Here is a 24,559-nt window from a genome sequence, read left to right as displayed (position 1 = left end):
ACACAGAGAAAAAAAGAAAAACATTACTGTCAGTTGTAATAGCAGAAAAACCCTCCCAACCTTCCTAAGTGCTGTATGTAAAATGCAAGGTTTGTTCAATTATGGACTCAAACAGCACAACTATAAAGAGTTTACCTTAAAAGATACATATGCATCATTATTACTTCAAATGAAATAAAGTGAAATAAAGATGTCCAGACCTGTTTAACAGATCTTAACAAGTTTTATCATTACAATAGGCAAAATGCTACAATTTCAGGAACAGTTTTGGTTTTCGGGAATTAGCCAACCAGCAAACAGTATGCTGTTAAGAAAATGGCTGTCATACTTATTCTTCAGGGTTTACTTTACTTTAACTCAGACACACTCAAATTCACCAGGTGTAAAAAAATCACATAAAATTCAGAATGAATGATGAATCTCTGATTCAGTATCTAGCAGCCAGCATGTTTTAAGTATGCTTTATAGGTTCCAGACAAGAATCTTAACAGCCAATTATAGAAGAACACTGGAGATAGCTCACAACAACAAAATTGTAACATTGCTATACCCATTTCACAAGGTCATAATTTGGGGGGGGGGAGATATCTTTCTCCTATTTTCCACTAATTTCAATTTAGCCTTCAAAGATAATACTTCTCAGAGCCCATGCAAACAGAAGCTATATTTGCCCAGATACTTCAGTAACAAGTGATCTCTTTACCTTGTTTCAAGTGCTTGGTTTTCTTTCTGATGGTTGGGTGTTTTTTGTTTGTTTGGTTTGTTTTTTACAAGTGTTTCCTTAAGAGGTTTTGGGGGCTTTTTCTTCTGCCCACTGGCCTGTAAACTTGAGGAATTTTGCAAACAGCCATAAGAACCTGTGCTTTAAGGTGCTTCTGTGCTCCAAGAGCTAAATGCTAATCCAACTACAAATGCTTATTTATTCAAATGTGTTTACTTGTAGCTGGATGGACACAGAGTTACAAAACAAAAACTCACATGGAGCACAGAGCTGCAAGGGTCTGTGTAGCTCATATAATCCAATTCCCTGATGTCACAAGTAACTTCATACTACTTTGATCAATTCTAATAAAGGATTTCGTATGTCTTAACTACTGATCCTCACAAAAGCTGCAACATTTTATATAGCTTAAAAGTTCTTCTGCAGTTCAAGATTATTGTCGGCCCATACACTCTGCAAATCAAAGTTTAAGCTTAGCAAACCATTTTACACAAGACATTATATTGTGCAGGAAATTTTGTTCAGAGCAGCACCCCAGTGAATACTTTAAAGCACATAATTACGGAAACATAACAAAAAAGGAGAAGCACACATGTATTAAAAAATTATTAATATCCTTCTCTTAGATTAAACAGGACAGAATATTTTGTTTCACAAAGGCACAATTTCTGGTCCTGTCAGTAGGAAGAGAAATCAGCTGAGCTTGAGGAAAAAATACTGAAACAGAAGGAACCATAGAATCTCAGAGGGCACCTCTGATTTGCAGTTACACAAAGCAAGTTTCAGCAAGTTTCCATAGAATAAACAGGGAGGAAACAAGAGTGCACAGTCAAGTTTGCCAGTGAAGTACAAAGAGCCAATATCCCAGGAAATCCCATCCAAGTCATCCCATGGAGATTTAAAAATCAAAATGGATCTTATGAATATGCATATTTTACAAATGGCTTAGTGAAAAATAAATTAATCCAACTTACCTTTTCTTTCCTCAAAAATCCATCTCTGAATTTATTAGTGGCAAATCCCCTTACACCAACAGAACGTAACCGCTGGTACTTAGCCTGAATATATAAACCCTTCTGCACTAAGCCTGATTTATAATGGGATTGCAAACGGCCATCTGCAAAGTTGCTCTGTAAGGGTGGGGGAAAGGAAGAAAAAAGTGTGCAAAATGAGGGCACCAAAACTCAAAAAGTTCATATTTACGGCTATACACATGTAAAACCTCCAGTACTCAATGACAGAAGCATGCATTTGCAAGTGCACACCCTCTTCCTTTACATCCATGTATTATTTCTCAGACCACAGGGCTCAAAGAACTGGTGTATTGCGCTTGCTGTTTAGAACATATGAAATTATCTTCCTTGTAGGAAAAAAATAAATGCATTGTACAACATTTTCACATTTTTTCAACCATTAATGAGGCACAGTCCATAAACAACAGCTTTCAGACACCACCTCATTGCCACTACCAAATTTAGTGATGCCGAGCCTGCAGCAGGCACACATTGATCTAAAGTGTCACACTAACACAAGTCAGTACAGACATTTTCCCTGGAGCTTTAATGTCTGACAGTCTGAACACACAGGCATTTTCTATGCCTTTGATACCTCACACTGGAAAACTGCAAACTAACCTAGTGTGGGACTAGGAGCAGAGGCCACAGAGGTATCAGAAGACTTAAAGGTGAAAGGCATTATAAAAACACAGAAAGGATACAGCAAGATCAACATTGATCACAGTAGCTAAAGTTTGAAAAAGATTTTCATTCCTAGGCACTCAGATCTCCAATAAAATAAGCAGTAAATATCTTTAGAGTAATAAAAATGTTATTTATCATAATTTTCCATAGTTTTACAACACTGCTGTTTTAAGTTTTCCAACAGCCACTCCAAATTCAAACAATGGGTTTTCATCTAAAACCAGAGAAAACCTTCATGCCATATAAATTCTTCTTATCTTTTAGAAACACCTTTGAAGGGCAAGAGAAAACAAAATATGTCACAGAAACAGCCCTTCTTGAGCATGACAAAATTCCTTTGGTCAAATGTCTCATTTTGACAGAGCAAGGATCACTTCAAGAAAAATCACATGCTCTGAGACTGCAATAACTTTAGTACCACTTTTTCCACTGTGTTTTCCACTGCTTGGCTGGTGAACAATAAAGGAAGAACTGTACAGAACAGAGGTTTCTTTATGCAAATGCAGAGGTTCTGTTATTTCATAAATCATTTCACCCACCTACTTTGCAGGAGAATGTGGCCCCATCATTCATTCCCCCAGGGTTACTCTGATGGAGGACACTTGCAAGAGCCCATTCAATGCCAATCACTTTCCTGGAGAGCATCAGAGTGCAGGCACAAAGAACTTCCTTGCACTAGATTGTATTACTTGGGTATGTGCCTATCACAGGGAAAACTGAAGGGCACTTTTAATGCTGGATTAATGCCCCGAACACAGCACTAGAAGTTCCCATTTACCCATGGTTCCCTTGACCTCAGTGACTAGAAAGGAGGCCTTGGTGGTGTGCCACTGCAATTGTATAACAATAAACAAAGGACTAGAACAAGCAAGGGATGGGGAAAAGGTGAAAGGTATTGAAAATTGCCTTATAAACAGCTTAGACATTTCAACTCAAGCATCTACATGTTCTGTAAGTGGGGAGGGAAGCACACAGCAGTAATATTAATGTAGAGGAGCATCAGTTATAGACAAAGCTAACAGATTATATATACATTTGGCAAATAGGCACCTCAGTCACACACAGCTTATAGCAAAACAAGATAATCTAAAGTATGTGGAAAACATCAAAACTTTTGGTCTAGAAATAAGAAAAGAGTCTGCTGAAGTGACAATCCAGGTTTATATTAGGACTGTTACAAATAATGCTAATGACAATCCCTAGGAGCCTGAAGCTCTAAAATAAGGGTATATGAGTAAATATATATGGCTGCACTGTGTGGCAGGGATGGAGTTAATTTTCTTCACAGCAGCATGCATGGTGCTGAGTTTTGGATTTGTGACTAAAACTGCACTGGTAACACACCAGCATTTTGGCTATTGCCCAGCAGAACCTGCACAGCAGCAGTATTTTCTCCTCTTTCCTCACTCTGCTGCTCAGCAAGGACACCAGGGTGGGCAAGAAGCAGGGAGGGGACACAGCCAGGACAGGTGGCCCAAGATGAGCACAGGGATGTCATACACCATATGATCTCCTATGCAACAGAAACTGAGGGAAGGGGGTTTTGGAGGAAGTAACCATTGCTTGGGGACCAGCTGGGCATCAGTCACCTTGTGACAGATGGGGAGTGACGGCCTTTGCATCACTTTTTTCTTCACTACTTAAAACTGTCTTCATCTCAACTCATGACTTCTCTCACTTTTGCTCTCCATATTTTCCGTCCCATCCTGCTGGGAAAGGAAGGGAGCTGAGGGGAGGGTGGCAGCAGTTGTGTGGTGCTGTGCTGCTGGCAGGGGTGAACCCACCACAGCCAATAACACACTGAACTTTTTTTAAGCAGTGAATGTAGTTTAGTTTTAAAGATCACTTTGCACTTACTTGCTTAAAGGCTAACTTAGTGATTCATGATAAAGGGTCATTACAAAAAAGACCTTTTAAATTTTGTAAGACTTCTCCAGATCCTTTATAAAGTATTTTAGAACAGCAGTTTTTTCTTTTCCCAAAAACATAGTGCAGACCATGTGTTTTTTTAAAATACTCAGGGTAGTCACCACTTTTTGCTTCTTAGATTTAAATTCCCCTATTTTATATATCAAGAAAAAACTGTGTGGGGCTTGATTTTTTGGGAGGTGGGGAGAGGGGAAGGCAGAGAATGGAATGCTATATGGGTTTTTTGGTGAGGTTTTTGTTTCTCTGTATGTTGCTGTTCTTTTAAATAATTAGCCAAGAAAGTCCTGAGTGTAGAAGATAGTCAAGTCATCTCTATTTCATCAACAGCACAGCAAGAAAACACTGTTGTGCAAAAGGAATTTAAACGTAAAGAATTAAAGATATTAAGTCAAATCAAGACCACTGTTTCCATGGCAATGATGAAAGTGCTATACACATAAGCAAACTGCAATACAAGTGCATATGCCATTTTGCCTATAAATATTAAAGCATTCTGGGACAAATCACTGGGTACTGCAATATTCATACACATGTGAGGTGACAACTTAAATGGACACTTTCCTGCTTGTACCATCAGCAGAGCTGCAGAATGATGTAAATGAAAGGAGCATCAACCACCAACACTGCCTCAGGGATCCAGCAGTCAGTGCAAGATTCCTCCATCACCTGGAGGCTGACAATGCAGTGGGGATACAGAATAACAGACTACCATCTTCTTAGGTGTTGAAATAGTTGTGTCAGGCTTTGAACACTTTGAACTTTTTAACTTAGAAAAATATTTGCTCCAGCAGAATAAAGACAGCAGTTTTTGTTGGTGCTAGCTCAGCTATCTGACTAAGGTTGGCTGGCAAAGCACACCTAAATTGGAGAAAGTCTTTTTATCCAACAGCTCTTATGTTTGGGGTGGGGCAGGGGGGGAGGGAAGAAGGGAAAAAACACCACAACCCACATCTATACTTCCCCACCTTTCACAGTTTCATCCAAAAATGACAGCTAATTAGCCATTAAAATTCCACTTCACTATCTATAAAACAGAAAAGGTGACTATCTACTCTGTGTATTACTTTACTCTTAAGAATGCATGTTAAAAATGTAGGGGCAATTTCAAAGTAGAAAATTAGTGTAAAGATGTTTTAGATTTGACTTATACTTTTCTCACATCAACAACTCTAACTGGACTCATGCAGAGCATGCCACTGTCAGCAGAAAAGGAAATGTTTTGTTTTTCTGCTAAACCCAGGATAGATTTTACAATTCAAAGGCATTAGCTGGCCATGCTCTACCTGAGAAAGAAGCACAGTTGCCCTTCTTTTACCCTCTTGAGGCCCCAAGAATAAATCCTCATTCTTTCAATTTTTTTTAATGCATAGCTAGCAGTATGCAGGGTATTCACATGACATTATTTCCCCAGAAATCCCTGCATGAACAGGTTAATGAAATAACAGTAATACAATTTTGAAAATAACACAACTCATGCCTTCCAGTCTTTGGAAAAAGCTCAGGCTTCTGTCACATGAAGGAAAAAAGCTCAGCAGCTTGGGTTTTGGATAGATGAGTTTTCTAGTCATTGTACAATTCCTGCATTTCTTATTCCTGACTCTGCAGTAGCCTGTTTATTTCACCTGCAAGCATACAACACTGGACAACCCTGCTCAATCCACTGCCAGCCCTCTCACCTACTAAAAGCTAAGCCTCCCATTATTCCAACACAAACAATTAGGCTTTGATGACACTTTTTTCATGGCACTTAATACCTTCATAAGTGTCTCCTGTTACAAAACTCAACAGGTTCAACCACCATTTTATATAACAAACATTTTATAAAAGCTGATCTGTACCTTAAAGTGCCTTCTGATGGGTCCTGCATTTTCAAGGTGTCCTCTAATACGTCTGTGGGTGTAAGTGTCACTTGATTTTGAAGCATAGTAAGAATTCTAGTAGGAAAACAGTTATAGCTTCATGTTATTAAATTATTCAAGAAAAAATATAAATGTTCAAGTTACACTAACAAATATTGCAACACAGTCTTGTACTGTTTGACACAATTACACTCTTTGAAGGAAAAGGAGTAACAGGAGCTTTGGCCCTGCAGTCCAGACTGGCTGAAGGGACAGCAGAGCCCCCAGAAGCTAAAGATGATAGAGACCATCCTCCTGGAATGCCCTCCTCTTGGAGAGATCTAAGCAGCAGGGAGCACAATTAAGGTTCCCCATCCCTCCCTCCCTCCCAGAACAGCTGTCCCTCCCTCCCAGAACAGCTGCCTCAACTTGCATCTATCAAGTAGAGCAGTCAGGGCTTGCATCAGGAACAAGGGTGACAGGATTGGTTCTCTGGAGCTCCTGGTTAGCACATGGCCATCACCCCTCAGTGTGTAGCACAGACACACCTCCACAGCAAACAAACAATGTGTAGCACATTGAAGTCCTTAGAAAATGCTACTTTTAACTCCTCATTTCAAGGGAGCATTTGAGAATTGCTTGCCCGCCACACAAGTACCATTTCAAAAGCAAGTTACACAGACAACTAGTATTGAAATTGTTGTGTCAATACACTGAACAGCTGTAATCACACAGCTGTGGTTGCCTAAAACAGAGCACTCCCTCAGCCACTGACCTACCTGCACACTTTGGCTCTTCTCCAACTTTCCCTATGACAGCTACTTCTAGAGGATGTCATTCTCATCCATCATTGCATATGATCACCAATATTTACAGAAGCACTGGCATATACTTGCATATATTTAAGTCCTCTATGCAGACAGAACAAACATGCTAATGAACTCTAAGCAATTAAATAAATTTGTTTGTTAATGGTCCATTCTTGAATAATCACAGAAGCATTCCAATGCTGTTGAACTCTCTTTTAATAAGAGGAAATTTCATCAGCTTGAAATACATTTTAAAAAGAACCTAAGAAGAGAACTCCCTTGAAATATTTCATAAAAACTAATCTTTAATAATAAATACAAATGCATGTTTTGCTGTTTCCAGAATTTCTGTCCTCTAACAACTACCAAACCTTTCTGGTAAAACTGCTAATAATGATGTGGGGAGAGAGGGGGCTATAAATATAATGGAATGATGTTAGAATCTAAGATAACTTAACTAGGATTTAAGTTAGCTTTCTTTTTTCTTTTTTAGACTATGTTATTGCCTACAAGTCAACTATTCAGCTTCTTACAATGCCTTGACAAGAAAGGATTCAGAGAACAAAAAGAGAAGAAGAAAGATTTTATGAAGTGAGATCAAAATGGCTTTTGCAAGAAGAAGATAGGAACTTCCCAGTTCCCTTCCTATTCTAAGAAAATAAAGACACTCCACAAAATCAAATTAACTTTCTACATACAACACAATTAAATCAGGAAGCTCCTAGCTGAAGTACACTCTTCCTTTAAGCTGGGAATCCAGCAAGATGAAAAAAAAATTAGAAAAATTTCCCATTATAGTTCAAAATATAAAATAAATAAAAAAATAAAGCTTGCCTTAATTAACTCTGGATACAGCCCTCCCCATCCCCACCGCCCTTAAGACTAAAGTACATTCACAGAAATATTAACATTAGAACTACTTGATGCAAAGGTACAGCAAACCACTTTCTAGGAAGTTCTTAAACCAGAGGCCTTAAAAAAAAAAAAAAGGAGGAGGAATACACATGTACACATGTATACTTGTTCTGATTTTCTCCTTCACTCTTCAGCCAGCCTCCTTTTGTCAGTAGGGTACAAAGCTAAATGGACAAATCTTACAATCAAGCTTAGATACACAATCGTACCTTTAGGCCTAAGTTTTTCTCAAGTTTAAGCTCAACCCCCAGTTACTGAATATTAACATCACAAATATTATATTTTGATTACTTAACTGAAGTTTTTTATTTTTCTCCTTGTCTGCAAACCAGCTTCTGAAAGGCTGACCATTAAGAGCCATTCTGTCTTTAGGATGTCTTGCATTTTTAATACCTAAGCTTTCACACCTACTCTACTTCCACATGAATTACTTCTTACTGCAGTGCAGGACTTCCTAAAAGCTGCAGGTTTGCAGTTCACTATTAAATATGAAAACGCAAGCATCCTGAATCTTCACCACATTTAGAAATAGCTCCAGTGTCTTTTTCAAACCAAGCTCCTTTTTATTTGCAATTACAGTATTACTGTGGTGGGTTAACCTTGGCTGGATACCAGGTATCCAAGCACCTCTATCATTCCCCTCCTCAGCAGGGCTGGGAGGGAGAAAATAAAATTTTAAAAAACAACATGGGTCAAGAAAAAGGCAGTTTAATAAAGCAAAAGCAAAGACTGCACATAGAAGCAAATGAAAATGTAAGATTTCTTCTCTACTTCCCACCAGCGGGCAATGTGCAGCCACTTCCCAGGAAGCCAAGTTTCAGTGCACAGTGGTTGCTCCAGAAGATAAATGTCACAATAACCAATTACCTCCCACACTCTCCTTCCTTTCTCGGAGCTTTTATTATTTCCTTTCCCCTGGCTGAGCAGATGAGGTCATATGGTCAGTCTGGGTCAGCTGTCCCGGCTAAGTCCCCTCCCAAGATCTTGCCCAGGCCCAGCCTACAGGTGTGGGGTGGAAAGGAGGAGAGGCAGCTCTGCCATGTGGAGCCCTGTCCAGCAGCAGCCCAACACTGCTGTGCTACCAGCACCTTTCTGCACCAGGGCAAAGCACAGCCCTGGGGGGGCTGCCATGGGAAATGAACTCCAGACCCAATGCAGTTACTTACCGAGCCATTGGCACTTGCTCTGGGAGACTTGAATCTTAGTCTTGAGTAAGTAAGGTTTTTTTCCATTAAAAACTTGTGCTCCTTTACACTGAAGGAGGCACTTTTTTATCTGCAAAGCAGCTACATTTGAGAGTTGACTACACACAAGCTACTTTTGATGGACCTCAGAACTAAGTTTCATGGGCTCCTGGAACCCTCTCCATAGGGTGTTAGTTACAGTGTATAAAAAATGACAACTTATGTTAGTCTCCTTATTTTGCAGCCATCAGATAAAAAAAAAAAAGTGGTTTAGCATTATACTGCACACATTAAAAAAGCTTTTCTGGTCTCACCATTTCCCCAAGTTAAACAAGCACAAACACCTGGAATTGATTACAATTCTTTAGAAGGAAATTTCCACAGGAGACAAATTTATTTCTACTGGACCTAATATTATTGTCTTGCCCACTTCACTATTGAAGTAAACTGCAGAAAGATAGCCTAAAGAATAATTGTCCAAAACTAGGTTTCATAAATGCAATATTCAAGAGATGTGACATTCCATTGTTTAACATTTCATCCCCAGGAACATTTTTCAGATAATTCTTATTATTTCTGTGATTTGCTCCTCATTTTTATTTTAAATAAGTGCTTTTCAGAACTTTTATCATAATGAAGAGAAAAGAAACACTGTTTCAGTAACAATACCACCTACACAAGATTCAGACCTTCCCTTTGTAGCACTGACAACTAGAATGCTGGAGAGTATTCTTTTTCTCAAACTACTTAACATTAGCTCAGATTAGCTGCTCAATAACAAGGCCTTCTATTTTATAATTTAGGTAATTACACCATTATGTGGAAGAAATGTGATATTAGACACAAACTTTTTATGAAAAGAAAAGGAGCGGTATCAAAGTGGTTTTAGTTCAGATGTACTAATCTCTGCTTCAAAAAATACCTGAGGAAGTACTCTTGCACTAGAACTGTGAAATTATGAGTAGTTTTATTGTTGAGCACAGACAGAAGATAAAAAAGCCTCACTCAAAATTTAAAAGGGCAAGACATCAGATTGTTAAATTTACATCAGCATAGACAATGAAGCAAAATATTAATCAACAGTGCAGGAGCTACTATTTCTACATTTAGGCTTACCAGATGAGGTCTCCCAATAAATTTCCTGAAAGGTGGCTTAATGAACCTCATAGGCTTTTGGAAACCATCAACTTGAGATGTTTGTAACTTTGAAAGACTGCAGCTTTGCTGGTTCCTGATGTGTGAGAGAGAGAGTGAGAACAATTAATATCTAAAGCCACAGCATATCAACACCCTGTATTTTAAACTAGCTTATTCTAGCATCTGTATCACAAATGCAAAGTGACAGCTTATGAGTAAATTTTCCTAGGACAATCAACCAATTCCTAGCCCAGCTCAAACGGCACAGGAGTCCACAGCAATGTGTATCTCTTACCGATGGCAGAGGAGCAGGGACGCTGCCCGGGGAAGCCCCGGCTCCGCTCCCCGCTCAGCCCGGCCGCGGTCACTGCTGCCCTCCGCTGGCGGCAGCGCTTCCTGCACCCAGCTGCCCGCCCAGGCTGTACTGAACTCGCCCTTCCCCGACATTCCCGATCCCACAGAAGCTCTAGATAAACACCTACATCCTCCAGTTTCATCCTCAGCAAGCAGCTGAGTCTGGATTTCGGCTTTTGCTTGCTTGTTTTGATTGTTTTGTTGTTCCTTTTTTTTTTTTTACCAAGAATATTGCTAATACAAATGCATCCACAAACTTCTAAATGAAGTATTTACCATGAAAAGTAACCACCAAAAGTCAGAATGTGTATTTCACAAAACACACAGACACAGTTTTCACAGCTGCAAATAACTTAAGGAAAAAAACAGCAGCACACTTGATAAGCTCAGAGGCACTGCCAGTATCTCATGTGAGCTATTAAAGCCTCTCAACCTCAGGAAAATTCTACATATCACTCATGCCATTACTGCCCTCAGCCTGCATTCCCCTGACAGTGGAACCCCGACAACAAACTCCAGGACATCCATACTTGGTAGGGAAATTTACACTTCTCAGAAAAGATAAGCAGGACAGTAACCGAGGAAGTGTGCTGGGGGAAATGATTCAAGTCCAGGGATTTTTTCCTCCACTTGTTAACCTTAACTTTTTTTGTTTCAAGAATCTGAAATACAAGAAATTTCTTCTACAGCTTCTTAAGTCTGTTTTTCCAAATGTGTGTATTGCCATTAGTTGCCATTACAGACTGCACTTAAAATGAACAAGGAACAGCACACGAAGAACAATCTGCATAAGAAACTATGACTACTGTGTGGATACTTTCTATTACACTCTGGAAATTCAATAATCAACACTTCTATTAACAGTCCCTCTCTCTAATCAACTGACCTCACAACATCAAAAGTGAAACAGGATGACTAAGGTTAGCAAACACCTTTGGGGCAAAAACGTTTAACAAACCTGCTGGAGGAATCCATAGGAGAAAAACACCATTCCAAAAATCTAAGTTTTCAAATTCTCCAAGAATGAGAAAAATTCTAATTATTTGCTGATATTCCACATTTTATTACCAAACCAGTAGGGCAACAAAACAATATATTCATCCTAGAATGCTTTTACAGAACTGCCAAAATACCACGGGAATGTTGTTACGTGGCACATTGAGGAGTTTAAAAATCTTAAACTTTTTCAAACTAACTTTGTCCTCTCTTCTCATTCAGTGCTACCGTTTGTGCTTGCTTTTCATTTTCACCCACTGCAGTTTAACCTCTTTCAAGGTAACACCTCATTACAGAGTAGTTTGCAATCTATGTCTGTTGGATTTCAGCCTCAGTCAAACTTATAAGGCCTAACTGTGGAAAATAATCACCACAAATGTGAATGTAACTGTGGAAGGGCCCTAAAATGAACAAATAAGGGAACTATAGGCTTGGGCCAACAAGATTATTTGCTCATTACCTTGGAGTTACACCATCTACATGAAACACTCTCTCATCTTCATTCTTCAATCTCTCTTTTCTTCTCCTTTCTATATCATACCGCAGATCATTTGGATCTTCTAACACTCTTACAATGTTCTAGTTAAAAGGAAGGGTTGAAGCCAAGTTAGCTGCTAAGAACTGAACACCAACCTGCTTCTGTCCTTCAGGGGCAGCACCCTGTACATAACCTGTTAACATAGTTCCGCTATCTGCACATGGGACAGGTTCACAACAACCCAAGGATCCAAAGCCTAAAGCAATAAAAAATGGTCCTAAGCAATTATCCTTCCTTGCACCATCTGCCTTTTTACAAGTTTCCAAACAACAGTGCACAGAGCACTGGAATTTTGCATGGAGTTACCAAGGCAGAAATATTCATATAAGTTTCAGTAAATCTTAAGAAGTTCTACTATTCTTAATCCAGGAGAATCTTGACATACCTGTACTATAGAAAAGGAATGGTAACTAATCATAAGAAGCAGAGCTTTAAAGGGGAAGACAGAAAATCTTATGACCCCAGATGAAAGCATGGGATAAAATAGCATTCTGAGGAATTATGTGCATTTTGAGTCATTGTAACATTAGTGTAGAAGAAATGTTAAGGCTTTTTGTAAACTCAGAGGAAAGCCAAGAACAATACACCAGTCAGGGACTCAGTATTTACATTATTTAAAACCAGACAGGGGCTCAAGCAGCATGAATAATCATACTCCAGCTACTGAGGAGAACACATCTGCATTTTACTGCTCAGTGAACACAGTACCACATAGTGTGGTATTTGTAAATATGCTCAGGTGTGCATTTTTCAAAACAACCAGAATTACTGCTGGTCTTCACAGCATGTAGAAATTATGTCCCAACAGCAAAGGGAAAACATTGCTTACATGTATAATGTGTCTATAATAGCAACTTACTGCTTGCCAAAAAAGTTAAGCAATCAAGGTACCTGGGGAGATTCAGACGGCACAGTTCGTTTGTTCTGAAGTTCTGCTAGAGACATGTCAATCCTCCTGGAACACAAAAATACTGCATAAAAGCAAATGCCATCACTGTAAAAGCAAAAACATTCTTGACCAGGCTACAGAATGTGTTAAAGATACAGGCAGGGAAAAATAATTAATAAAAACGACACACTATGTAAAGTCTGCTGAAGAGTAATTACCTTAATGCTAATAAATTAAGACCAAAAGTTCAACAATTACCTGTGGATTTCTGGATCCAGATGCATTTTCACTTCTTTTGTATTTGCACTTGATTTTTCCTGAATTTTTGAGAACCGTTCATGTAGAGTTATGTCAGAAGATGCAAAATAATTTGCTGTGAAGAGATATTAAATACAAGAATGTTACTTGTAGTATTTGAAATGCACAGTGGGAAAAATCTATCTTTTAAAAGATTAACTCTTAAGGATACCATGACAACACTATTGAAATGAAATTTCAAACTATTTCCACTTGCAGTTTAATATTCACAAATGAAAGATTAGTCCAGCCCAACTTAGACCACCTTATTTGATAAGATTAAACTCAATTGTCAGCTCCACCATAGTAGTACTCAAATTACTTGAATCTATATATAAAGATATACAGATTCAACACTGAACATGATGCAGCTGCCTGAACACTAATCTGAAAATTTAAAGGAACTACATATAACTAGAGAGCTGTGATTACAGCAAAGCTCCCTTATTCCTGACATGTTTTCTAAACAAGCAGGTTACTCTGCCATACTAGCATAAAATCATTTTGATCTTTAATCTCCACAATAATGCCTCAGTTATGAACTGAGACCTTCCTACAGTTATCCTCCACCCAACTACTTTAAATCCTCAACCCATATTTTCCTTAAATACAAAAGGAAGCCAAAATACAAACAAAGCCAATGGCAAATAACTGAGACTTACAGGGACCTCATATCTAAACCACCAGTTTTGGATTTAGTAATCTACATTTGTAATGTGTGTGTATATATATCTGTAATATATACATAAACATACATATACTCCAAATACTACAGCCACCTTTAACTTGATGAATAATTGTGATTATTTCCTGAGTAAATTCCTTTGATGGGTCGTTTTCAACATTTTGTGTTACAGATGCCATGTGCTCAAACACTGGATGAAAATTTTCTTTTTTTCTGCCAACAGCAACCAGATCATGGGATATCTGTCTCTCTGAAGTGTGACTAGAAGCAGTCCTAGAATAAAAAAATGAATAGTTTATTTTAAAGCAAATATCTAAATCTGAAAACTTGAAATAGACAAGTAGAATAAAACAAATTAAGAAGTTCATTTTATGAATAAATGGGATTAAAAGCAAAAATCTCATTTTGTTCCTTTTTTTAATTAAAAAACTAGTAAGGCCATAAGGAAGAAAATCTATAATAAAATATGAAGAGATAGTTTCACTCTCAGGAATCTTTGTTTCTGTGAAGTATGCAATACAGAACTTGTGAATTTTAAATTTAATTCAACTAGATTATCAAATCTAGATAAAAATTAAGACCTTGAGAGATATCCTTAGAATAATTCTGAAATGCAGTTATGCCTGTGTCTTGTTTATAAGAAACTACCAGGCAATTTTCAAGAACAGTTCAGAGATAAGAAAAAAGTCTCACATCTTTAGGAACTGAATCATCACTTCAGCCTAGTGAAACAGCAGTGAAACTGCTTCAGTAGCAGTGTGTGAACTCAAGAACGTGCTTACCAGCTTTTTGTAAATTTTTACTCATTCTGAGTTTACACACCAAATGGTTGCACTGCTGCTCAAAAATTATTTTGACAAGAAAGCCAACACTTCAACAACCATACTGTTCTTGCTGCAAGGAAATTGCCTGTCCTTCTAAAATATAAATTAAAGACTCTAAGAGCTCAGATAAAAGATTTTAGGATGAGGACTTTTAATCGTTCATTCTGCAAAGTGATTATGTGCCTGGCCACACTGTATTAGAAGCATACAATACTAGAACTCCATACAAAAATTGCATCAGAAATAGCCTCTAGCAGATGCTAGAAATCATCTATTTTTCCTGAGCAAACTGGGAATAAATGCATGCAAGCAGGAATCCAAGCAACCTCAGGTTTATCTACCTGCTCCCCAGGTTTATAAAGAAACTATTATTCTCAGCTGAGTCATTTCAAGTCAGGTGCTTCTTAAATGCCTAAAGTAATATGAATATTCTAAGTCATCAGCTTCTGTAAAATTAATGTTCTTATCTTGAAAAAATAAAATATTTAGCACTTCTGGCTGCAGAAGCAAACCATCCATACATTAAATTAGCTGTAATCAATGCAGTAGTCTCTTTGGTCTGCAAACAACTACCATGTCCATTGTGCATGACCTTCAAAAACAGCAGCAGGAGTCTCCTAGATAGAGGAATCATCCTATGGATTTGCAACAAAACCCAACAATTTTCCTTACATTATCGTTCAGGAAGTCAAATCCTCATCCTAGCTCAACTGTGGGCAATGGGCATTACTCCACCTCCCCTCCCTCAGTCTTTAGTATTAGCTCCTTATAGGCAGTAACTTGTCTTTGTAACTCTCCATTGTATTGTGTATTTTTTAAATAGTGCAAAGAGAAGAAAATTTAAAAAGATGTTTTATTTGGGACAAGAGGCAAAATCCCTTTAAAATGAAGGCTGATCATTTTGGAAAGGAAGGTAATCTCTTCCAAAAGCCATTATTACCAATGGCTGATATTCTGGCCTGCAACAGCATGACAACAAACCAGAAAACCCTGCGAGAATCTATCAAAACCAAGCTGCTTACTCTCTACCGTGTATTTATCATCTAAATTTTATACTACTGTCACTTTTTCTTCCATTTCAGCCAGCACTGGGAATACTAAATACAAACACAAGTATTACACAGAAGACATTTGTAAGCAGACTCTACTGCTTTTCAGTTCTGATGCCTCAACTTTGTTATAACAATAAATGACAACTCAGATCTCTCATTTTTGGCAGTTTCACTGAACTTGAGATCTTGAACATCTGAGTATGTGCTTAAGATTTATGCATTTAAAGATTAGCTGATTTTTAGAAAAAAGAAGGGGAGACAGTTTAAAAAACTGCCATTGTATTTCAGATGAAAGCACAAGACTATGCTTATCTGCATTTGAGCTTTAGCCTTTTGAGAGTTTTATTTTAAATTAAAAAAACACACTGACTTATCATAACCAACTTCTAACTACAGGTTTGTATCAGGCATATCTACTTTTTCCACTTCCTACATCTCCGTAAAATGTTGGTTTCTGTTGGTTGGTTGTATTTGTTTATTTTAATAGAGGTTTAATAATTAACTTGCCTAGACAGGATGTTACCATTTTAGAAGAAATAAAACCAAAAAGGTACAATCATAGTTTGTCCTGGTCACCTCCTAAAGAAACCATGCTTCCTTCCAATATTCATAAACTGTAAAGAGACAGGAAGAAAGCAGAGGTGAAAGAAAACCAATACCTGTACTTGGTCACCATTTTCTTCATATCCACTTTGACTGTGAGATGTTCTCTCATACAGTTGGCCTCTGACATTTTCACATCTGAAACAGTATGACTTGCATCACGCTGGCTATTGGAGGAATCTACGTTTTTCCTCAATTCCCCGTCTTTCCTCACTCTTTCATTCAGTTTGTTTTTAAAAGACCTCAGCTCAACATCTGTTTTGGAAGAGTTAACACAAGCATTGCAGCCCTTCTTTGAACTGCATTTGACAGGTTCCTCAACGTGCCGTTCTTCAGTCCGCCTCGCTCTGCCCCCACTGCAGTAATCCAGCTCCTTGCTGTTCCGGGCACCCTTGGAAGAGCTGTACTTCTGCTCTTCCTGCTTCACGTACTTCGGAGCTCTGTCTCCTGCAAAAGGCTTCTCCCCGTCGGGCTGCCGGCGCCGTTTGTGGCTGTACTCATAGGCTATCTTTGGGACAGACCCCACCAGGTGCTCCCTCTCGGCCGACCGCTGGGACTGCACGCCGGGGTATCTCTGCTCTTCCTTTTCTTGGCAGGGTGGATAAGAACGTTCTTGCTTCCACTTGGAATTTCTCGCTACATCTCCAGCATCATACCTCTCCATTTCCTTAGCCCTTTTAGACGCGTGCCCATATTCTCTGTAATCGTGATCTTCAGGATACCTGTGTTGACATAAAGCAATTTACACTTGCACTAGAGAAGAAAGCGAGAACTTATATGTGCAGAATGTTGGACAGCAGAATGCGTGGCAAGTTAACCCATAATCCCTCGCGCCAAGGTACAGATGTGCAGGGGCTCTTAAGAGGGAAATATTATCCTTTCATACTCTAGCCAGCAATACGATTTACTTAAAAGACAAATACTTCACTACTACCAGTCGCCCATAATTAAACTACAAAGTGGCCAACGTGTTTCAAGGTGGATATCTTCAACTATAATGAAAATAGACTTTCACTTGAGGCTTTACACCACAATACCCAGGGTTTAATTATTTTATTCCTATACCTCTTCTGTAAAGAGCTCCTTGCCGTAAATTCATCGGAAACTCTTCTGGGTGACTGACCATACTTCTCTTCATGTAACCTCTGGTGCCTCAAGTCATCTTCATGCCATTTTCTTTCAAGTTTACATGAAGCCCCTAAAGGTCTATGAAAAGGTTTCATTCCTTTATCATTTCCAGTGACTTTGTAGTGATCAAACATGTATCTGTCCTCCATTTTGTGCTGGTAAAACGGACGATCATGCTCTTTATAAGGTACTTCTGAATATTTTGGTGGTAACTGGCATCTCCTATTGCTTTCAGTCCTTTCAGATGAATGTGTTCTGTAGGGCTTATGACTGTAAGCATCATCCATAGGAATTCTTTTCAAGTTTGGTGAAGGTGACCTACGTTCATATATTCTCTGGTGGTTATTTCCATGAGGTGCAAACCTGGAATTGCTTTGTCCATACTTTTCATCTTCTGTTCTCCAAGGCATAGACTTTTTTGGGTCCTTACGAAAGCTTTTATATTCACAGTCATAATTAATATGAGCATGCCTTTGCCTATGGTGCTCTGGAGTCCTAAAAGCTGGAGATAAGGACCTAAAGCAAAAATAAAATCCACTTTGAGTAGTTCCATAAAATTAAATCAATTTCTTAATGAGAACATCTATTTCCTAAGGAAGTAGAGTTTAGTACTTAATTTTAATCAGCTTGTAAAAATATTAACACCAAGATATCGAAGTGGCATTTTTCTGGCCGAGTATCAGGCTTACTTTTACTCTGTTGGAAGTTTTCATAGTAAAAATACACACCTGAAATTGCAGCAAGTCAATCATTTTTGTCTCTTTGAAATGTTTTATTTAAAACTAAAAATAATTTCATATACATGAAGTTTCCACTACATTGAGAACAACTGTTATACATATTTTTGCACTTCTCAAGCATTCCCTATCTTTCTTTTTCAGCGCAAAGAGAAAAAAGGAAAGGAAAAAAAAGTGTGTAAAGAAATTTAAAAGGGGAGGAAAATGCTTTTTCACATTTTCTTTGCATGCCAAAACAACCTTCAAAACTGAAAAACTGAAACATCACAAAATATATTTAAATTGTCATACAGGTAGGCTTTTTCCTGAAGAAAAAACAAGTTTGAGAAAGATGCTTTGGCCTTCTGGATATTTGTATGTACATGTTCACACACGTATACACACAAACTTCCACACTCACTGCAGCTTTTGCAATTAAAGATTCAATTGCATCACTCAGCTCTGCATTTTCACCTACAGTTACAAAAACAAGGGCAACCTGTTAGGAACTGTTAGCCAAAATCTCCTTAAAATAAAGAAAAAACAGCACAGGCCACTAACGAGAACCAGAAATAATCCCTGACATAACAGTCCTGCTTGTATTCAAGTATTCACTGCACAATCCTTACACAATCTTTAATAAAAAAACATCAAAAAGCAAGTTGAAATAAGCTAGTTCCTTTGTGCACATATTGCAAATGAATCGTTTGGAAGAACTATTTTCTCCATTTCTGCAAATGAGTTCAAACTCAGAACCACAGATGTTCCTAAAACCATAATGGCTGATTTCCAACAGCACCTACACTGTGGCTGCCATCCATGTTGGTCTGGTTAGGACTTGCATTATAGTGAGAGCTGGGGCTGCCCTTACTCAAATGACATTCACAACTATCAATCTAGTGTGGACATAGGTAGGATTTCTCTTTTTAAAAACAAAAGAAACAAATGAAGAGCCCTACACATTTTTCTGAGTTATCCAAACTCCCTTGGTGTTGGTCATCACCACTTAAGTCTGTTTTGAGGAGATACCCAAAACCAGCAGTAATTTCACATTCTCAAAAGCTTGAAATTGTATTCCACCCTCCTGGTTTTAGCACCTCAAATTTGTACTGCAAGTCTTAAAAATGAGGCAGGTAACTCCCAGCATGAAGTAAGCTGGATGTTATCCTGGTGACAAATGTCAAAGACATGCTGCTAGGCTAATGTCCAATGAGAAGGGCAATGATTCCCACATTTCCACATGTTTTCACCCTCTGTTATGCTGCAAGGCATGTCTAACTGTGCTAAAGATCAGTTTACAAACCAGCCCCAAACTTCAGAAAGTCCAAGGTGTTTGAACCAGGAAACTTAAAAAAAAAAAACAAAAAACAAAAAAAAACCCCTAATTTTTAACAGTTCCTCCCTGTAGGCCAAGAAGCAAAACAAAAGCGAGTTACAGACATTCAGTGCACAAGATGGTGCTCAAGAAAAAATGACCTTAACTAGTTTGGAGCTTGGATTTTGTGCTCAAGGTAGTTGTAAATCCCAGAATACAAAAGGTGAGAAAGTTCTTAGCAGACTACAAAAACCAAACATTTCCAGCTTCAGAGAAATTGTAATAAAATCATGAGTTGGGAAAAAGAATTACAGGTGTTCAGCTGTACAATAAACTGCAGATTACAAAATACACTTTACAAATTGCAATTCTGCATGCCATTTTCTTTCTTTAATGCATGTTTTAGGTCCTAATTATAAATCCTTACATAGAGCTACATTTCAGAACACAAGCTGTAGATATTTACCTTGGTTTCCATCGTGGTGATCTTGATCTAGATCTTGTCATCTTCTCTCATGTGTTTATCAGTTTCTTGAAGCTGTAAAAAATATATAATTTACTATTCTGATTACAAATTACATCAGGAAGTTTTTTTAACAAGTGTAGTACTAAAAACTTCAAAGTTCAGGTGAGATGTATATTTTAAGGATGTTTTACTTCAAAGGCAAACCTCTAATACCAATTTCAAGGCAAGCAACTTTTCTTCTCTAGCTGCTGATCTTAAAACACAGTATATTTTCTTTATAAAGATTTAAATATTTGATCATTGTTCCATTTTTCTCTCCATTTTTAATGCTATTAATGTCTACTCAACCTGCTGTTAAATGCTAATAAGTTCACAAGCAAGCTGCAGCAATGAAAAACATATTAGTATGTGTTGAATGCTGTAGATGACAGAGGGGACAAACAGACAGCTTTAAAAATAAAGCTTATAAAGGAAAAGGTTTTTGCATGAAGTTATACCCTGAGCTTCATATATACTGAACTTCAAATTTGTCATATACATCAAAATGTTTACATGATTGCAGACTTCTTGTAAACTTTAACTACTCCATCAAGTCTTAACTGCTAGGTTATCACATACTCCATCTAAATCAAACCAAGTACAAAAAAACCCACTTTTTTTCACTGTTGTACTTCACCTGTTAATAATCTACTAACTAGACACACACCAAATATACAATGGATGCACTATGACAAAGTGCTGCTCCTGACTCCTGAAGGTAGCTCCTGACAACCCTTCTCATATAAGCTATGAAAGAATGAAAAAAAACCCCTAGGAACGTCATAAAAAAGTGATTAAAGTATATACAAACGCACCAGTAATGTACTGGTGAACAGGAATTAAATGATTGTTCATTATTTAGCAAAGACAAAGGATTAAAGCAGAATGAAATTATCGGGTAACTGGTTAAAAACTGAAGTTTGGACCACATAACCATGCCTACAGATTTAGTTACCACAAAATGCTTTAAAGGCCAGAAATATAGATGCAAAAACAGATCTATCAACAGCTCTAAAGTTAATGAACAACCAACCATTTGAAACTGAAAGAATGTACCCAGGTCAATGCCAATCTATATATGCTATGGTATTTTCTAAAACTTTTTGTACAAACACTCAGGGAGACAGAGAACTAGTCTGAGCTAGCAAAGTATGGCATTTCTGACACTCCCAGTGCTCAAATAATTCCTTTAACTAAATCTTTTGCCTAATGAACTGAAACTGAAAAGGGAGAAAAACACAAGCTTTAAGACACCACCTGAAGTAGTGTGCACCCACATGCCTGATCCAGTGCCTCACACCCTCAGTCACACTGGTTGCTCAAACAAAGTATCACTCCTTGCTATACTTGACTTTTTGGTATGATTACCTCATGGCTGAAACAGTAGAATCTTAAGAGAAGAATACACAGCATATTTCTGCTGCCTACCCCACAAGGAGGCATTAGACAAGCCACCTCCTAAACTAGAAACTGCCCATTAAGTTGCACTGTAAGCTAACCAGACATTTATTTGCAAGATGCAGCAATAGCTTAGTTCTGAAGAAAAACCTGTATAACTTATTTTTTTGCTCCAAATTCAATCTTTTCATGTAACAAACCACAAGGCTGTAATTGCTGCAAGGGATAGTGAAGCAAAAAGAATCCAAACCCAAAGTCCCCCAAGGACAAGATAAAGCATTTGCCCTCTGAACTCTCAAATATGAAGTTATCACTGCCTCTTACAGCCAAAAGGCATATCTGAGGACTGCATACCATGATTAACTTCAGGCCCTTTGCTTACTTGAAGTTATACTAGCCAAAGTTAGATATGATGCTCCAATGCCACTATTCATTATTTTTCAAAGAGAAGTAATATTGTGATCAATATTCCTATATTTGTATATTTCACTCATAAAAATACATCTTACAAAACAGTATTTCAGAAACAGCAACAAAAAAAACCCCAATACAGTCCCTGGGTAACACATTCCAAAATGTGGTACATGTCCAACAAGCTTCAAAGATTCACTACTACCATTTCTTCTGGTAAATTTTAGAAGTGACAGTGTTTTTACATGCCAATTGAATTCTTTCTTCCTACCTTCCCTTCAGTTCTGAACTTTATTCCTAATTTTCAAATGGGTATGTAAACACTAAAAAGACAAATGTACCATTAAACTCCACCCAACTATCTGTACAGAATTTGATCTGCCAGACTGATAAGCTAGAAACTGGGCATACATTACGACCAATTCCTTATTCTTTCTGAGACTGGCTAAACAATCATACCTAAAAGCGTGAGAAAGACTGTGACAGCACATCCTAGATCTTGCCTTAGGATAAGGAGGACTACTGTAATTTCCAATGATGACATTCCTTTTGTTTAGTGGAAAGAAGTGCTCATCTAACGCACCTCCTAAAAATGACCCACGCAGTAGGATTTCCTCACAGAGAAACACCCCATATGAAGGCAGCAGTCACTCTCCCCCAACAAGTCTCCCAGTATAACACCTGAATTGCAAATTAATCTATACAGAATTTGTAAACATTGCTAAATCCAGGTTTAAGTCACCTCAGTTAGAACAGCAATATGGTTCCATACCAAAAGCAAGTTTTTTGTGGGATGGTATCAGGTAGCAAGCCTGACTGTAGCAGAATTACTTGAATCAAGTGAAGGCCCTACAGTTTCCAAGTAAGGCATCCAGGTGCTTCTGAAAACAGAGGTCATGATGGAGAAGAGGTGCCAGGACCTGGCTGCTCTGGGCTCTGAATTTCTCCAAGATGTTCTGCTGTACTTTGGGAGACACTGTCACTATGAAAACATGAAGTGTTGGAATGTATGAAATAGAAGCCTCTCTGAGTCCCTCAGAGAGAGAAAGGAATGCAGGGATTGAATTGGTACCTTCAGAGAAATTGAAATATATTAAGCCACACAGACATGAAGTAGGAGTGTAAGTTTTAGTTTTAAGTAAGTAGAAATATATCTTAAGTGCCTTAAGAGACTGTGTTAGCTAGTAAAAAGCCCTAAAGCCTAGTTTAAAGTTCAGTAGTGATACCTTTCAAAGATTAACTTAACTCCAGACATAATGAAAACATAGCAGAACGTTGCTTACATTTCTAGACAGAACTACGCACATAGATTTTGTGTAAGAACTGACATTATTTTCACACATTAGAATTAAGTTCAGATAGGTGCAGGAAGAATGTTTTAGAATCGTGTTTTTAGCTGACTGGATGATTTATGAATAAAATCCCTTTGTACTGGGGTGCAAAAAAAGGTGTGGTAGTAGCTTCTGCTAGCTGCTCCTTCTGCCTCTGCTCAGAACATCGGGACTCTATGCCAGGAAGCTTTTAGCTCAGACTTTAATACTCTGAACTCTTTGCCTTCGAGGCTGATGCATTCATGCAATAAACAACTTTACAACAATCAACAACTGCCCCAGTCTCTTTAAAGACCCACACACAACTCGACAATGAAAAACTATTTTTTTAACTAAGCAGCATTATTAGGTTCAGAGTGCTGCTTGTGTTTGCTAGTTACAATAAGTGACTCATTGGAAGAGTTATCAGTAACTGTGCTTAGATAGTTTTTAAATATTAATGGGACTCTCACCTTTTATTTTCTTTCCCTTGACTTTTGGAACTGGACTCAGACAACTTCCCTCTTGGGAGAAATGGCCTCAAGCCTGCTAACAGCTCTCCTTTAATTCCACCCTTGGGATATTAGTGTTTTGACAAGTACAAAAGTCTTTCACAAACCTGAAAGGAGTATCTTAAGACAAGTAAATAAAAAATGACCAGAAATTGTACAGGATGTGCCAACTTAAACATATGTTCTACCAGAAAGGCTAGATTTTTCACAACTAGCACTCCTGAACAGAACAATCTCACATCTCTTTACTTTCTCCTGCATGAAACAAGAAATCACAAATGACTGCAACCATCTAGCTGCACAGAAGGGAACTGGAGCTCTTTCTAATGCAAAGAGCCCCAAATTAGCAAACCCCAAACAGCCAAAATCCTGCAGGTAAGAGCACAGACTGAGTAGAAGCAGTTAACTCTGCCGGAGCAGACTATAAATGTGTGTTTTACATGACTTTCTGGTGCCTTCCATCATCACAGGGAACAGGTAATGGAAGAAACCTTACTCAGGACACACAAAGGGCAAACCAATACTAATAGTGCTCATCACCAGGGAGCTGCTCGTCAATGCCTTTCACCTACAGTGAAGGAGATGTCCTCCCCCACCCCTTCTGGAGGGATTGCCTGACCATCACCACCAACCTTTCAGAGGAGAGAGGGACAAGCAGGTCTCACAGGCTGGGTGACAAGAAGACTGACACTTGCTGTAAAAACTACCCACATCACTGTTCTCTCTTTCACTTCACCCAAAAAAGATAAGAAGCAGCTCCAAGCTTTTCACTGACTGCCTTCTAGGTGGGGAT

At 38.2% G+C, this 24,559-nt stretch overlaps 1 protein-coding gene across 1 annotated transcript; it reads right to left on the bottom strand.

Moving 5' to 3' along the window:
• Nucleotides 1-57: 57 nt before the first annotated feature.
• Nucleotides 58-24,276, bottom strand: BCLAF3 (BCLAF1 and THRAP3 family member 3). Its single transcript, XM_031061201.1, has 12 exons — nt 23,728-24,276; nt 20,097-20,168; nt 17,537-18,115; nt 16,528-17,193; nt 14,087-14,265; nt 13,269-13,383; nt 13,013-13,076; nt 12,044-12,162; nt 10,213-10,327; nt 6,189-6,284; nt 1,696-1,851; nt 58-826 (listed from the first exon to the last, which is right to left on the bottom strand). Exons 2-12 carry the CDS (start codon nt 20,135-20,137, stop codon nt 782-784), a joined length of 2,175 nt encoding a protein of 724 aa, XP_030917061.1. The 5' UTR covers nt 20,138-20,168; nt 23,728-24,276; the 3' UTR covers nt 58-781.
• Between the last annotated feature and the right edge of the window lie 283 nt (nt 24,277-24,559).

Source organism: Geospiza fortis, unplaced genomic scaffold, assembly GCF_000277835.1.
Source record: "Geospiza fortis unplaced genomic scaffold, GeoFor_1.0 scaffold285, whole genome shotgun sequence".
Classification (NCBI taxonomy): domain Eukaryota; kingdom Metazoa; phylum Chordata; class Aves; order Passeriformes; family Thraupidae; genus Geospiza; species Geospiza fortis.
Note: the sequence above shows the minus strand (reverse complement) of the source record. Positions and strands in the feature narration are given on the sequence as shown.

Bases quoted from the DNA above. Each gene is read 5' to 3' on its own strand.
- BCLAF3 (XM_031061201.1), bottom strand. From the start codon at position 20,137: ATGACAAGATCTAGATCAAGATCACCACGATGGAAACCAAG. The intron at 13,384-14,086 runs GTGGCTGTAGTA...ATCTCTTCACAG, and splicing joins AATTATTCATCAAGTTAAAG to CAAATTATTTTGCATCTTCT. The intron at 6,285-10,212 runs GTAAGCCTAAAT...TTTTCCTACTAG, and splicing joins TTATTGGGAGACCTCATCTG to AATTCTTACTATGCTTCAAA.